Below are 14,127 nucleotides of genomic sequence, written 5' to 3' on the forward strand. Positions count from 1 at the left end.
CAAAAGAGTCGAGAAGTATTTAGATGCTGGCAATGTTTATGTGATAATTTGACATCAATTTGACCTAAGTGACACCGTGTCTGTTCACTACTAAGACAAAACGGAGCTCCGCGGGGCCAGCCTGGAGTGAGTCCGAGGCTGTCTCAAACTACGGGCTACCTAGTGCCTTATCTATCCCGATGAAGAGTCCAAGAACACACGATGCCAGGTGCAAAGAAAGGACCTATGGCCACGGCCGGACCACGCAGAGATGTGTTGGCCTCGCTGCGCATGGCATCAATGGAAGACATCTCCAGAGCTGCTCTTCCAGCAGGTGAGTGAGATAATATGGTCATGCTGGGGAGACAATTATTGATAAGAAAACAGAAATCGTATCCTCGATTCTCGACTACCTCGGTCCCGTTGATTTGATCCGAGCAGCACGGTCCTGCAAGCTTATGCACGAGATGGCGTATGATGACACTCGATGGGTACACAAGTTGAAGCGGATCGGATGCTGGGACGAAGTGGATGCCAGAAAGCATGCCGAGCTTCTCTTTGGAACGGTTGCCAATATGGAAGCCGTCCATCAGCAAGAGGAGACCGAGACGGGCGATGGATCCGTTCCTGCAATCACAATTGGCAACAACCCTTCCCATGAACTGAATGATATCTCCGATGGATTCGATAAGATAGAGTTGGTGAATACGACAACGCAATCAAGTATGTTGGAGGAGCTCAGCACCGACCCTGCCTTGGTGGTGTTGAAGCAAGCAAGGTCAATACGAGGCGAGGCTCGCCAGGAATATGGGAAGATCCATGCTGCACTGGCACCTTTCTACGAGGACATTGCTCGAACCGGACCGTCGGATGCGAATCTCGTCTTCACAAAATACAAAGACCCCCAGGACCAAGCGCAAATACTGGCACAACTGCTCTCGTTCTCTAAATCTGATTTGACACCTGGATGGGACGAGCGACTCGAACGCTTACAGGGTGCAGTGTCTATGTTTGAGACTGCTGCATTGAAAGAGTTCCGCCAAGGATATGAATCTGACGATGTCGACGGAAATATGCGCAGATACGCCCATATCCTGTGGACACTCAATGGTGGACAATCTGCCGTGGACCTTTTCATTCACCACAACCACTTAATGACCCAGAAGTCTGACCTCGGAAACGTTGCTGATTGCATAGACTTAGTAACTAGCACGGTTAAAATGGAGCAGACCCAAGCGTTCTTCACACGTCTCAGTGTGGCTTTCAACGATGAGATCTCCATCATGAACCGCGTCTTCCCCCCGGCCTTGGAGGTATCATCCGCTTTCATGGAGAAAGTCGGTCAGGATGTTCTGTCTCCCTTTCTCACCGCAATATTCGATGAGTTACATCGCATCAGCGTCGAGTCATATCTCACCGCAATCTCTGCGACTTTTGTGCAATGCATGAACCTTTCGGAATCTTTACTTCCCATAAAAAGCTCGGATGCCAAATTTGACGAGTATCTGGATAATGTTGTGATCAAGATTTACGAACCACACATCGATCTCTATTTGGCAGAAGAGTTGGCTCATTTCAAAAAAACTTGCGAAGCCACAGTAAGTGAGTGGGACCGGCAATTATCCGAGCAAGCGGCATCAACGGAATCCTTCTTGATGTCAAATATCAATCGACAAGCCGATAAACGAGACTTCCTCACGTCGTTCAAAAAGGTAATCATGATGCCCGTGAACATATTGCCGAGTTTTTCAAGTGCAAAAACAGAGGAAAGCAAAGAGGAAACAGAGACAAACAGCGACAACCCGTTGCAACCTCCCATAAATCCCAATCGGTTCTCAACGCTATCATCACCTGCCCCAGTGACTGTCGAGGAAGTCCCAACCACCGAGCTAGCAGCAAAAGCAGCCATAATGAAGACTAAGATGGAGGGTATCCGCTCCCTATTCAGTATTGAAATTGCCCTTGGTCTCGTCCACGCCGCCAAATCCAGCCTGGAGAGAGCAGCTCAATTCGTACGGCTTGGCGGCGAGCACGGGCGTGCAGCCAAGCAACAGTGCGAGGCGATCTTCGTAACAATGCTTCGCATTTTGGGACACCAGCACGTCATCGTTGGCTTTGACAAAGCCGTTAGCCATCTCTCCAATTACCGACCGCGCGAACAAGGTGAACGCGACCAATCTGGTGTCGAGCCGTTGGTCACTTTCCTGGAACTGGTCAATGTCGGCGATCTCATTTTGCAAATGATGGATGTCTTTTACGAACAAGAATTGATCGGCACACGTTTGACCGATAGAAATGACTTTTTGGACCCTGCAAATAAAGAGAAGAAACGGTTCGAGCAGATGCTCGATGAACGTGTCGCTGCAGGTCTGAATAAGGGAATCGACGTCCTCATGGAAGAAGTGGATTACATCCTGGCAACCCGCCAGCTAGCCACAGACTTCAACCCGGGTGTTTCCTCAGACCCCCACCGACACACCATGGACGTAGGCGTCAGCGAAGTCGCCGCCGCTGTTGTCGACGTGGTCTCCTCGCACACACAGATGCTAGTAGGGAGTACAGACAAGAGTACCCTCGACGTCTTCAACCAAGAGGTTGGTCTCCGCCTCTTCACAGCTCTATGCAAACATCTCAAGCGACAGCGCGTGAGCGTAGAGGGCTCACTCAAGCTGATCAGGTATGTATCACGATCCATCAGTTTGAACTATACTAATTGACGACCCAGCGACATGAACCATTACTTCAAATATATCCAAACTCTGCGCAACAACGAGCTTCTTTTATACTTTACAGCGTTCCGCGAGCTCGTGCAGATATACCTAGTTGACCCGTCCGACGCCAAGGAACTGGCAAACCTCATCGCCGATGCAGATCGCTTCCATGGCATCTGGCGTGTCGAGGAAGTTGTTGAATTTGCCGAGCGCCGCGCTGACTGGTACCAGGTTAAGCGGGACGTGGAACGTGCTATGTATGGCATTGGCTGCAATGTCATGTAAATGGATACCGATACCCCGGGATTGCATAGCTAGTTTTGTATAGATCTGGATATTATGATGTCCTAAAAGAGCTGGAAATACACATATTTACTGGCTTTCATACCCTAGACCCCTATTTTTTTCAATTCTGATGCGCACCGCTTGCCGTTTGATCTCAGAGTCATATTGAGCGTTAGCTAATCTTGTGCTCAGATTTGCCAACAAACAGGCTCAGAGATCTCCATTGGTTTAAAGCATTGGTACCTAATGCCACATCCTTGCACTCATTTAGTGCCTGCTTTTTGACTTAACAGCCTGAGCTATTCCTTCGAAAAGAGATCTCAAATTCTTAGCACAAAAAATGATAATAGATATACTGGAACCTTCCAATTGAGAAGGCCCGTACAAGGGGTAGCCTGCATACAATGGCAAGCTCCACAGCTACAATAGTTGGATGTGGCTGGGCCATCCACCAAAGGCTGTCATAGTTATAGTGCAATTTTTCCAGGGCATTTGGCAGACGAATGTTTACTTGGCCTTCAACGCACTGATGGTAGATAGGTTTCCAAATAGCGCTGGTACGGCGGCTGCAGCTACAAGCATTACTCAGGGCGCGCTAGCAGCCTCCGGTGTCGTTGTGCTGCAGCCATTGCTTATGGCTGTTGGATACCGCTGGTGTTTCAAAGTTCTGTGGTTGTGCAATTGTATCTTTCGGGCTGGAGCCGTGGTACTATTGCGATTGAGAGGGATGGAATGGCGTCGCGCTCTTCCCAACTGAGTTATGGAACCTCACCATGAAATGAGTGCTGACAACCTACAATTGCTAAGTAATCCCTCTTTAAGGCCTCAAACTAATACATTTTCAAGCACCTGCAAATATGACTGAGATAAGTCCGAAGTTCTTATCTCTAATTCTTCTCCAAGACACAATGAAGCGAAACCAGACGAAACTTGATAGTGATAGCGTTGAAGGTGCCTTTGGCTTTAAGTAATAAGTAATAAGTAAATCTTTATAAAATTCATTATCTCACCGAAAACACCTTGGAAGTACAATGTAAATTGTGTCTAAAAAGTCTTGTGTTATACATGCACGTTCAGCCCTAAAAGGATGTGACGTCAAGCATCGGCGGCTGCTGTAACACTCCATTTGCGTCTGAAACGACCATTTTCAGTCACCAGCTTTGGTTGCATTCTAAAACGTCCATGTTACTAAATAAAATGATCGGGTTTATTTCGATGGATCTTGCAACTTTCTTCACCTTTGCCGATCCTACGGTGTTGATTGTGTGCCTCGCCAACTAGTACTTTGCAAAAGATCATGCATCTAATCTCTTGTTTATAGTACATTGTTCCTACAAGCTGAATGGGGCCCAATAGATGAATATCGTCATAATTGAATGCACAAATACCAAAAAATTATTGCATTACCGTCAATATCCCGGCAACGCATTCATCGCCGCCGCTGCCTGAATCGGAGCGGAGCCCTAGTGCTTCTGGTACTGGGTTATTCAAAGACAAAGAACTCTCTCTGTTCACGACCACCAGTTCTCTTTCGACAAATCTACTGGGAATAGTTCGATCATATCTTCAGGTTTTCTAGCGACTTCTTGCCGCGACTGCATGTAGCGACTTCCGCCAGAAATCCGTCTCCGCGACTCGAACAGGTAATTCACTGTTTATAAAAGCGCGAACAGGCACAAAAAGGAACTTCATCCTTTTCAAATTTATCAAGTCCATCAACAACTTCTACCAAGATTGCATCGCCTGGATCTATCAAGACTTCCAAGAACACCAACCACTACTTCATATCGCATCCTTGAAGACAACATCAGCAACCAGGCTTACAACTCCATCTTCTACATACATCTATAACTCAAACAAGAACGCCATATTCACTACTCCGAGATGGGACCCAATTCCAACACCAAAATATGGTTGGCCATCTTGACCCTCCTCACTCTCATGATCAGCGTAAGCGATGCCGAACTCACCACCATAGCCCTCAAAGCAGACGCAGCAGTGGAAACTGTCTGGGTTACAGTGGAGGCTACTGCACGCGCAACACCTACTGCACCAATGCACCCATCCTATACAGACCCCGCCATTCTTCAGAAAGAAGTGCTGGAAGTCTCAAACGAGTACCGCAAGAAACATGATGCCAAACCCCTGATATGGAACGACACCCTCACCCAGTACGCAAAAGCATGGGCGGAGGCTTGTATCTGGAAACATTCGGTACGTCCCCATGCTCACTGGAAAAAGTTAGAACATCATACTAAAGATATCTATAGCACGGCGCCTTCGGCGAGAACCTAGCATATGGATTCGGAAACCTTTCCGCCGCCGTCATCGCCTGGGGCGAAGAAGGCAAGCTATATGAATACGATCCACCGATGGGCAGCACCGAGGAAACGGGCCATTTCACCCAGCTTGTCTGGAAGGCCTCGAAGCAGGTTGGATGCGCCGCTTACAACTGCGGGTATACCGAGCCGGGGAAGAAGACCGGCGACAAAGGCGAGCTACGCGCTCAGGGGTGGTATGTTGTTTGTGAATATTCGCCTCATGGGAATATCGTTGGGGATGACAATAAGTATTTTAAAGAGAATGTCTTGCCGATGGATACTAAGGTTGCTTCGGCGTTGGAGGCTTCGAAAACTGCGGCTGCGACTGCGACTGCCAATACGGCTGGGGCTCAGGGTTCGCACACTGGTGGTGCTATGCGGTTTGGAATGGGCTCGACAGTGGGGGTGATGCTTGTTGCCTTGGGGACTGTTTGTGTTGAAATGGTGATTTACTTCTGAGACATGGGTTGGGATGATAGATATACTTGGGATTTTGAGTTTCTTTATTGGTCTCTTGAACCACACTATTGTTATTGAACATTATTGTTATTGGGAACAGGTGTTAGCATGTAGTTTACAGATCTTTGTTCTCTACAGATCTTTTTACACGAGAATGAAACAAGGTTTAACATCACTAGGAACTGGTTTCGTAGCCATCTTTCATGCTTATCCACATTGCACATTTCGTCGATAGGCGCACCGCTCGATCTATTGAATTTTGGAATGTCCCGATCCTCACAGGGCTTGCCCAGGGAACCTAAAAGAAACACAAGGGGACAGAAGGCTGGGTTCTGGCGCGAAACGCCAGCGTCGAAACAGGGGAAAAAGAGGAGGAACAAAAGGAAACACATTATTTGCGAGAATAAAAACAGATTCATCCAATGACCTCCTCGGTCTCTTCGACGATCTCTTCGACAATCTCTTCGACCACGGAGTCGCCCTGGTCCTCGACAACAGGGGGGGCGTCGCGGGCCGCCTTGGGTGTATCTGCATCTTCGGGCAATCCGAAGACCTCCTTCTCCTCGGCCAGGAGCTCCTTCTCGCGACGGAGCCAGGCGAGCCACTCGCTGAGCACGCGCTTGCGGGTCTCCACAACAGCAGTGTTGGCGATGTCCACGGCGTACTTGTCCTCCTCGTCGAACTCCTTTGAGTACTCGCGGAGGTTCTTGCGCACTTGCTTCTGCTCCTCCTTGCTGAGGAGAGTGGCGGGGCGCGGGCGCCAGAGGAACTGCTTGAACTTTTCGGTGGGGTTCTCGGAAAGGGTGGTACCGGAGAAGGTGTGCATGTTCCAGCCGTTCTCCATCTATAAGGTAGTTAGTATCATGGAAAGAGATTAGAAATGAATCTAAGTTAAATCTTACAGAGTGTGTCCAGACACTGGCGCTGCTGACAACGTAGCGACCAGTGGAATCCCAGTCAATATCGGTGACACCATAGTGCTCAGCGGTCTTCATGAGCTGGAGGTTGGCGGCGAGATCCTTCTCGGCCTCAACCTTCTCACCCTCGAAGTCCATATCCCAGAAGTCCATATCGAAGCTGGTCTGGGAGTGGACGGTTGCGACAATAACGAAACGACCCTTGGGGGACCAGTAGATACCGTTGCTGGTCTTCTTATCGACAGTGCGCACCAGCTTGAAGTTACCGGCTGTGTAACCCTTCTTCTCAGGTGCGAAGAAAGAGACGGAAGTCTTAGGGCCAACGGCGGCGCCTTGTGGTGCCTCGCCGTTTGTGATAGCAACGAATCGGGATCCATTGGGCTCCCAGGCAAAGTTAATGACGGTATCCTTCAGGCTGTCAACAACCTCAACGGGAACACCCTTCTCGCGAACGCGGAAAATCTCCAGGTTGGTGGCCATGGACTTCTTGGACTTGGAGTGACGGTCGACCTTGACGCAGACGTAGGCACCCTGGGATTGCCAGTGCAACTTGACATCGGAAACGTTGAACAGGTTACGGGTACGGACAACCTCCTTTGAGGGCACGCTCATCATACCAACACGGGCGGGGTTGCTGCCGATTTCCGGGGTCCAGAAGCAGAGCAATTGCTCGTACTGCTTGACACCCTCGCGGGTGACGGTAGCGGGAGACCATTCGAAGTCCATAACACCCTCAATCTTGACGGAGGTCTTGTTAAGGAGGTTCATGTTGGGGAGCTCGTAGATGGAGATGGACTGGCCCTGGAGCATACGAGCGACGTACTTCTCATCTGAGGACCACTTGAACGCGGGCCATTGCACCTTCTTCTTGGGTGCAACGTCGCCCTCGATGGCAGCGGGGGCAGCGAGGTCGTGTGAGACAAAGGAACGGAGGGGCTTGCCGGTCTCGATATCCCAGACAATAATGTTCTTGCCATCCTCCTCGTAGGTCAGTACGGGTTGGCCTTCCTCGACCTGGATAGGGCGTGCGGACCACGTCGTCAAGTAGCCCTCGAGCGGGGAGAACTCGATCAACTGCACGAAGGGGTGGGGGAACTGCTTTTGCTTGGAGAAGGACTCGCCTCCCCAGAGTTGGACACCCTGGGGGTGGACGGAGGCGAGGAAGGTTCCCTTGGGGGACCATTGAACGAAAAGTTGTGTCCAGTGGGCGCGGTCCACAACATTCTCTGGGGGGTTGGTCTTGTTGTTCCAGAAGACGCCAACCTTGTCGGCGCGGTAGAGGGCGAACTGATCGCGGGCTTTTTCGTCTCCCATCCACGAGCGCAGGTGCTCCTTCTCCTTGTACGGTTCCAGGGCGGGGGCCTTGTATTCTTCGTCGATCCGACCTTCGCGACCATAACGCTCAATATCCATCAACTTGTTCACGGCCAGGGTGTGCTTCTTATCGAGAGGAACGCCGTGCAGCTGCTTGACGGCGGCCACAGCCTGCTCGGGGGTTTCGTACTCCACAAAGGCAAATCTGTATATCCCCAACAAATATTAGAATATATCCACTGCCCTCCGTATCTCGTTTCAAATCCCATACGCACCCTTCGGTCTGCTTCTTGTCGTTGACGGGCATGAACACCGCATCTTCGGATGTGCTGCCGACGGAGTTGAGTTTTCTCAATAAGAACTTCACGAGCTTCTGTCGGCTGTCTTCGGGCACAACGGGGAGGCCGTCGATGACGATAAATGTGTCCAATCCTTCCTCAACCTGAACTTCATATTGCGCCTTGAGATCTACACAATAACATGTTAGAGAGGGGCACACAGACCATGAGAAATCTTGCACTCACCGGAGAAGTCAATCTCCTCCTCCTCTTCCTCGTGGAGGTCCTGCTCAGACAGGGTATCGAAACTGGGCGCCATGATGGGTATGTGGTAATACCGAGGGCGTCTATAGGTTTCGGAGCAAAGATAGATCGGTGTCGTCCGCTGATGGATTTTCGGGCAGAAACAAATCGCGGACGCCAAGCAATTCTTTGTGCGGACTGACATAATCTCTGAGTCAGCATCGTCCTGCGCGGGCGGGCCCCCGGCGCCTGCAGCCTCACTTTGCTTTGTTTGTTTAGTTTGCACCAGTTTGTCATGTTAGGATTAGTCTATGTATTTCCAGCCAATGATAGATTGCAGGGTCTATAAAACCCATTTGACCTTACCTTCGGTACTCTGATCTACACATGTTACACTGGATGAGTAAAATTAAAACTGTACCTAGGTAAATCGTAAGTGAGATAATTACAGCAAAGATATAGAGGTCATATGGACTGTTGGCAGACAGACTCCATTGATCTATGGCACAACTAGTTATGCAAGTCGTGTTCTATAGTTTATGTCTTCCTACCACTTGAGATTTGACCACTAGAGGATTGATGGAACCATAAAGCAGAATTTAATCAGCCCCAAAAGTTCTTCGACATGACCTAGGAAGAGCTTTCTATAGCAGCAAGTACATATGTACTATATCAACGGACCACCCAACCTTTAGAACTAGCCATATATCTGCAATTTTCTATGTATCAGTGGCTAGTCTTTCTAATTTTATCTATACGCCAAATTCTCTTATGTATCTACCTATTTGATTTAGTTGTAGTCTGCAATATGCCGTGCAGTTAGAGCACTCCAAGCTGCACGTGACCCATTACATAATTTCCCCAGCTTGAGGTCCGTCAATCATCATAGATGTTTCTGGAGAGACGCTCAATTGTATTTACAGTGCTTTTTACTGCATGTCCTACCATCAGCTCTTTATTTGATCCAGGCTTTGTCTATCATTATTCATAAAAAACCTCGGACTGCCCTCATTCTGCCCAGCCTTCTGCTTCCAATGCCCCGCCGGTCTTAAGCGCCAGTGCGACTCGAGTATAGCCCACCTGACAACTCCGAGCTCTCCCTCAGCCAGAATACCCTTTTACACTCCCCGCGATATTCTCAATTGCACCCTGCAAACTTCAAGAATTTCAAAAATTGCGATACAAAGAGCCGACCTTGGTGATTTCTTGCAGCAAGATGTCGTGTAAGCTACCTCGGCGTTGCCCCGGCGCTGACTGCCGGTGCTTCCCAAAGCCTGCTAACCAATCTTTGATTGTGCGCATTAGTATCATTGGAGATTCGCGAAAAGTACACCGCGATTATCGATGATATCTTGGCTAAAAGTGACCTCACCACCATCTCGGAGAAGCGGATTCGCAAAGGTCTCCAGGATGCCGTCGGGCACGATCTCACGCCGCAAAAGGTCAGTCAACCACAGCAACCTGTCGCGCGAGAATTTATTTAAGCTCGCTAGGACAACAAGCGACGAAATATGACTGACATATATCAAGGCTTCAATCAAACAGTTGATCATGGAACGTTTCGACCACTATGCCGAGCAGAATGGCGTTGGTGATTCACCCGAGGAGAATGCTACAAGCAATGGCCAGCGCGATTCTGCTTCAGCCTCGGCTGCAGTGCCATCTCCACCTCCTTCTTCGTCCCCTGTCAAACGCCATACCACCGGCGACGGCGCCTTCGATCCCCCGAGCGCATCGCCGCCTGCTAAGAAACGGAAGCCAGATGATGATGTCGATGCGGATGCGGTCTTCGCCGCGAAGTTACAGGCCGAGGAAAATTCACGCGCTCGACCCACTCGGGGAGGTAACACCCGTCGTGCGGCTCCTTCTAAGAAAAAGAGCAAGGCCAAGACCACAAAGAGGGTGAAGGCTTCTGATGACTCGGATATCGGTTCTGGCGACGAGCCCAAGAAAGAAGTGAACCGAAATACCGGCTTCCACGTATGCGACTCCAAAATCCCCTCTCAGTTTTCTATCAATTCTCATCGTTCTACAGAAACCGCTGAACCTTTCCGAGCCTTTATCCGCACTTCTGGGAGAAGTCACAGTAAGCCACATCACTGTCCTTGGTTATTGGGCCTTCCTTGCTAATGACCGCATTAGCTCTCGCGACCGCAAACTGTCAAGAAGGTATGGCAGTACATACGTGAGAACGAGCTTCAGGACCCGAGCGATCGTCGCCAAATCCGATGCGACGATGCCATGCGTGCTGTCTTCAAGCAAGACCGCGTTCACATGTTCACCATGACGAAAATCCTCAACCAGAATCTCTACAATCCCGATGAATAGTATTGGTTTGGGAGGGTTGCTTTCGATCATACTGGAAGAACAGGCTCCAACCCAAGCCCTGTTTCCTAACGATTCTCCTTGGTCTTTCTTGATAGGTCTTTTTGCGATGCATGGGGATGCTGGCGCGAATTTTGAGCAATTTCCATTCGCCATTTTTTTCTTGTTTATTCCTGATGTCGACATCTGGACCTAACCTTCCACAGATGGTTTGATCCATAGTTCTCAAGGTCCTCGACCCTACTATCCACAGACTCCCCAGATCCTTTGTAGATTGAACAGTTGTAATCGGTAAGAGGAAGTCACGCCCGCGGGCGATGTAACTAATGTCTACTACCCGTGGCCATTGTAGGGGTTATTCCTGTGGCGACTGAACTTTGGGCGAATATGACCAAAATGAACAGAATCAATTGATATAGAGCAGGTCATTTGCTTCATATTTTCCACAGAAACAGAAAGTGACCAGGCTCACTATTGTACATATTGTATATGCTTTGTCTCATCCAATGCGGCATGCGGGATCAGTCAGCGACATCTCACTTTTTCCCGCAACCTCTCCCCCGCCACTCTCCCCAAATTCAGAGCTCTGCAGCTCAAACACGCAGATTATCGGTGCCAGCAGTCTCGACCGTGCCATCCAGAGCCTTTATCCGTTCATTCCCGCAATGGCCGACAACCAGGTCGCTCCAGAATCATCCAGCCAGGGTCGTGGCGGGCGTCGCCGCGGCCGCGGAGGAGTAGCTCCCTCCAACCGTGGAGATTCGCGACAAAATACAGATGGAGAGAAACGTCCTAAGCCTCGCACACGAGGCGGTGGTCGTGGGGGAGGTGATTCCGGCCGCCAAAATCGCACTACCAATCAGACCAACAACAACAACGACACTCAACCAAGAACTACGGTGACGTCTGCAACACAAAAACCAGTCGAAGCTGCCACCGACGATGCAGATGATGGAGAGGTGTGCTTCATTTGCGCCTCACCCGTCGAACATACCTCGGTCTCTCCTTGCAACCACCGAACGTGTCATATTTGTGCGCTGCGGCTGCGGGCACTGTACAAGAATAAGGCTTGCGCTCATTGCCGGGTATGGTCATCCTAAGATTATTTAGTTGCAAACATAACGACTGTTGGCTGGAACTTGAATACTGATTATATATTAGACGGAGTCCAACTATGTTATCTTTACAGATGATCCAGAGCGGCGATACGAGGACTTTCAAAAGAAGGACTTTGCTCGGACGGACGAAAACCTCGGCATTGAATATGAAAATGATGAGATTTTCGAGGACACAGTGCTCTTGTTGCGATACAACTGCCCGGACGAGGACTGCGATGTGGCCTGCTTGGGGTGGCCGGATCTGCACCGCCATGTAAAAACCAAGCATAACAAAGCAATGTGGTATGTCAAATTGACAGCATGTGCAAGTTCTGAATCAGCAGCTGACCACGTCCCCTCCAAAGTGATTTATGTACTCGTAACAAGAAGGTATTTACACATGAGCATGAGCTCTTTACTGCAGCCGAGCTGCGCAAACACGAAAGGGCTGGTGACGACAAGCCTGGAGCGGTAGACCAAAGTGGTTTCAAGGGACACCCCGAGTGTGGCTTCTGCCGTCAGCGATTCTATGGCGACGACGAGTTGTACGCTCACTGCCGTGATAGACACGAACGCTGCCACATTTGTGACCGACGCTCCTCCCACCGCCAGCAACAATACTACATTGACTACAATGCTCTCGAGAAGCACTTCCAAAAAGATCATTTCACTTGTCTTGACCGAGAATGCTTGGAGAAAAAGTTTGTCGTTTTCGAATCTCAGATGGACTTGAAGGCCCACCAAATTGAAGCACATCCGGAGGGTCTCTCTAAGGACGTTCGCCGAGACGCAAGAATGGTTGACCTGGCCGAGTTTGACAATATGCGCACGCCATATCAACAGCAGCGCCAGCGCCGCGGTGCAGGCCGAGGCCGTGACCCTAACGCCGAGCCACTACCACAATCCAGCGCACAGCCATTAACCCGCGCCGAACTTGCATACCAACGACAAATGGCTATCCAGAGCTCTCAGTCTGTCTCAACAAGAAACTTCGGTGGCCAGCTTACCCGAGAAGACGTTCAGCCAGTGCGTGCTCCGGAGCGCTCTGCCGCTGCTACTCCAGTACAGTCTTCCCCCGCGTCACGTCAACCTCTTCCTACTGCAGCATTTGAGAACCTCAACCTGGCAGCCAACTCTGGACCAGCTACTCCTCAAGACCAAGCCCGCCGGATGCGTCATGAGGCCGTGGTTCAACGTGCCTCTAGCCTTCTCAAAAATGATGCCACCAAGCTCTCTGAGTTCCGCAGCAGAGTGTCAAGCTACCGCGCTTCATCAATCTCAGCAACCGAGCTCATCGATTCCTTCTTCTCATTGTTTGACACTTCCAGCACCGAGCTAGGTAAGCTCATCAAGGAACTCGCCGAGATCTACGAGGACGAGCCCAAGCGCGCCGATCTCCTACGAGCCTGGAATGACTGGCGTGCCATCAACGAAGACTATCCGGCCCTCCCAGGCCCCGGTGGGCTTATCCCCGGCATGTCCCCTAGCACCGTCAGCACGGGCGGCAAGCGTGTCTTGCGCTTGAAGTCATCAACTGCCCGATCCTCCCGTTCCGCTGTCGGCAGAAGTGGCGCTCTCCCAACAGCCCCCTCCAACCCCTTCCCCCCTCTCTCAGCTGCGGCCGGCTCTTCATCTCGTCGTGGCCAATCTTCCGCTACCCCTTGGGCAGCAGCACCTCCCCCTCCCCCTATATCCCGCCCATCGCCAGCCCTATCTAGCGGCCCCTCATACTCAGCTCCATCCTCCAGCCGCGCTCCTGCTGCACCCACCCCTCGTGGCGCTGACGCATTCCCGGCTCTTCCGGCAGCGGCCAAGCCTAACGTTCTTATGGCTGGCAAGACTCGCGGTACTGTGCGTTGGAACGATAATCGTGGCCCTGCGCCGACGGCATGGGGGTCAAACCCAAGTTCTGGTACTGCGTCTCCGGCCGAACCTAATTATGACAATGAATCAAGCGGTAAGAAGGGAAAGAAGAACAAGGGAAAGCAAACCCTGTTCCACTTCGGTTAAATAGATTTTATTTCTAGATAGTATCTTATCTTTGCTCCTGTCGCCGATCGACTATTATAGTTGGGAGCACGTATGATCGATCTCATATGTCGGCTTAAATCTGTTGTGGTTTTTTGTTGTACTGCGACTGCAGATACAATGTATTGTACAGAGGTAAATTATGTCATTTTATTTTCTGTGTCTTGTAT

At 50.3% G+C, this 14,127-nt stretch overlaps 5 protein-coding genes across 5 annotated transcripts; 4 read left to right on the plus strand and 1 right to left on the minus strand.

Moving 5' to 3' along the window:
- Window positions 1-201: 201 nt before the first annotated feature.
- Window positions 202-2,975, plus strand: N7529_007008 (uncharacterized protein; the record flags this gene model as incomplete). The annotated part of the gene is made up of 3 exons (XM_057242535.1): window positions 202-313; window positions 367-2,656; window positions 2,705-2,975. The coding sequence occupies 3 exons, from the start codon at window positions 202-204 to the stop codon at window positions 2,973-2,975; spliced, it is 2,673 nt and encodes an 890-aa protein (XP_057097894.1).
- Window positions 2,976-4,859: 1,884 nt separating this feature from the next.
- On the plus strand, window positions 4,860-5,755 carry N7529_007009 (putative extracellular SCP domain protein Pry1; the record flags this gene model as incomplete). Its single annotated transcript, XM_057242536.1, has 2 exons — window positions 4,860-5,189; window positions 5,246-5,755. 2 exons carry the CDS (start codon window positions 4,860-4,862, stop codon window positions 5,753-5,755), a joined length of 840 nt encoding a protein of 279 aa, XP_057097895.1.
- A 415-nt stretch (window positions 5,756-6,170) lies between these two features.
- EifCb (translation initiation factor eIF3 core subunit b) lies at window positions 6,171-8,583 on the minus strand (the record flags this gene model as incomplete). Its single annotated transcript, XM_057242537.1, has 4 exons — window positions 6,171-6,599; window positions 6,658-8,191; window positions 8,262-8,454; window positions 8,511-8,583. 4 exons carry the CDS (start codon window positions 8,581-8,583, stop codon window positions 6,171-6,173), a joined length of 2,229 nt encoding a protein of 742 aa, XP_057097896.1.
- A 1,140-nt stretch (window positions 8,584-9,723) lies between these two features.
- N7529_007011 (SWIB/MDM2 domain protein) lies at window positions 9,724-10,835 on the plus strand (the record flags this gene model as incomplete). The annotated part of the gene is made up of 5 exons (XM_057242538.1): window positions 9,724-9,730; window positions 9,813-9,949; window positions 10,038-10,487; window positions 10,543-10,593; window positions 10,650-10,835. 5 exons carry the CDS (start codon window positions 9,724-9,726, stop codon window positions 10,833-10,835), a joined length of 831 nt encoding a protein of 276 aa, XP_057097897.1.
- Window positions 10,836-11,338: 503 nt separating this feature from the next.
- Window positions 11,339-13,939, plus strand: N7529_007012 (E3 ubiquitin-protein ligase HEL2; the record flags this gene model as incomplete). Its single annotated transcript, XM_057242539.1, has 3 exons — window positions 11,339-11,917; window positions 11,994-12,232; window positions 12,295-13,939. 3 exons carry the CDS (start codon window positions 11,339-11,341, stop codon window positions 13,937-13,939), a joined length of 2,463 nt encoding a protein of 820 aa, XP_057097898.1.
- Window positions 13,940-14,127: the final 188 nt, after the last annotated feature.

The sequence above is a fragment of the Penicillium soppii genome (genome assembly GCF_028829465.1).
Source record: "Penicillium soppii strain IBT 18220 chromosome Unknown utg000005l, whole genome shotgun sequence".
Lineage (NCBI taxonomy): Eukaryota > Fungi > Ascomycota > Eurotiomycetes > Eurotiales > Aspergillaceae > Penicillium > Penicillium soppii.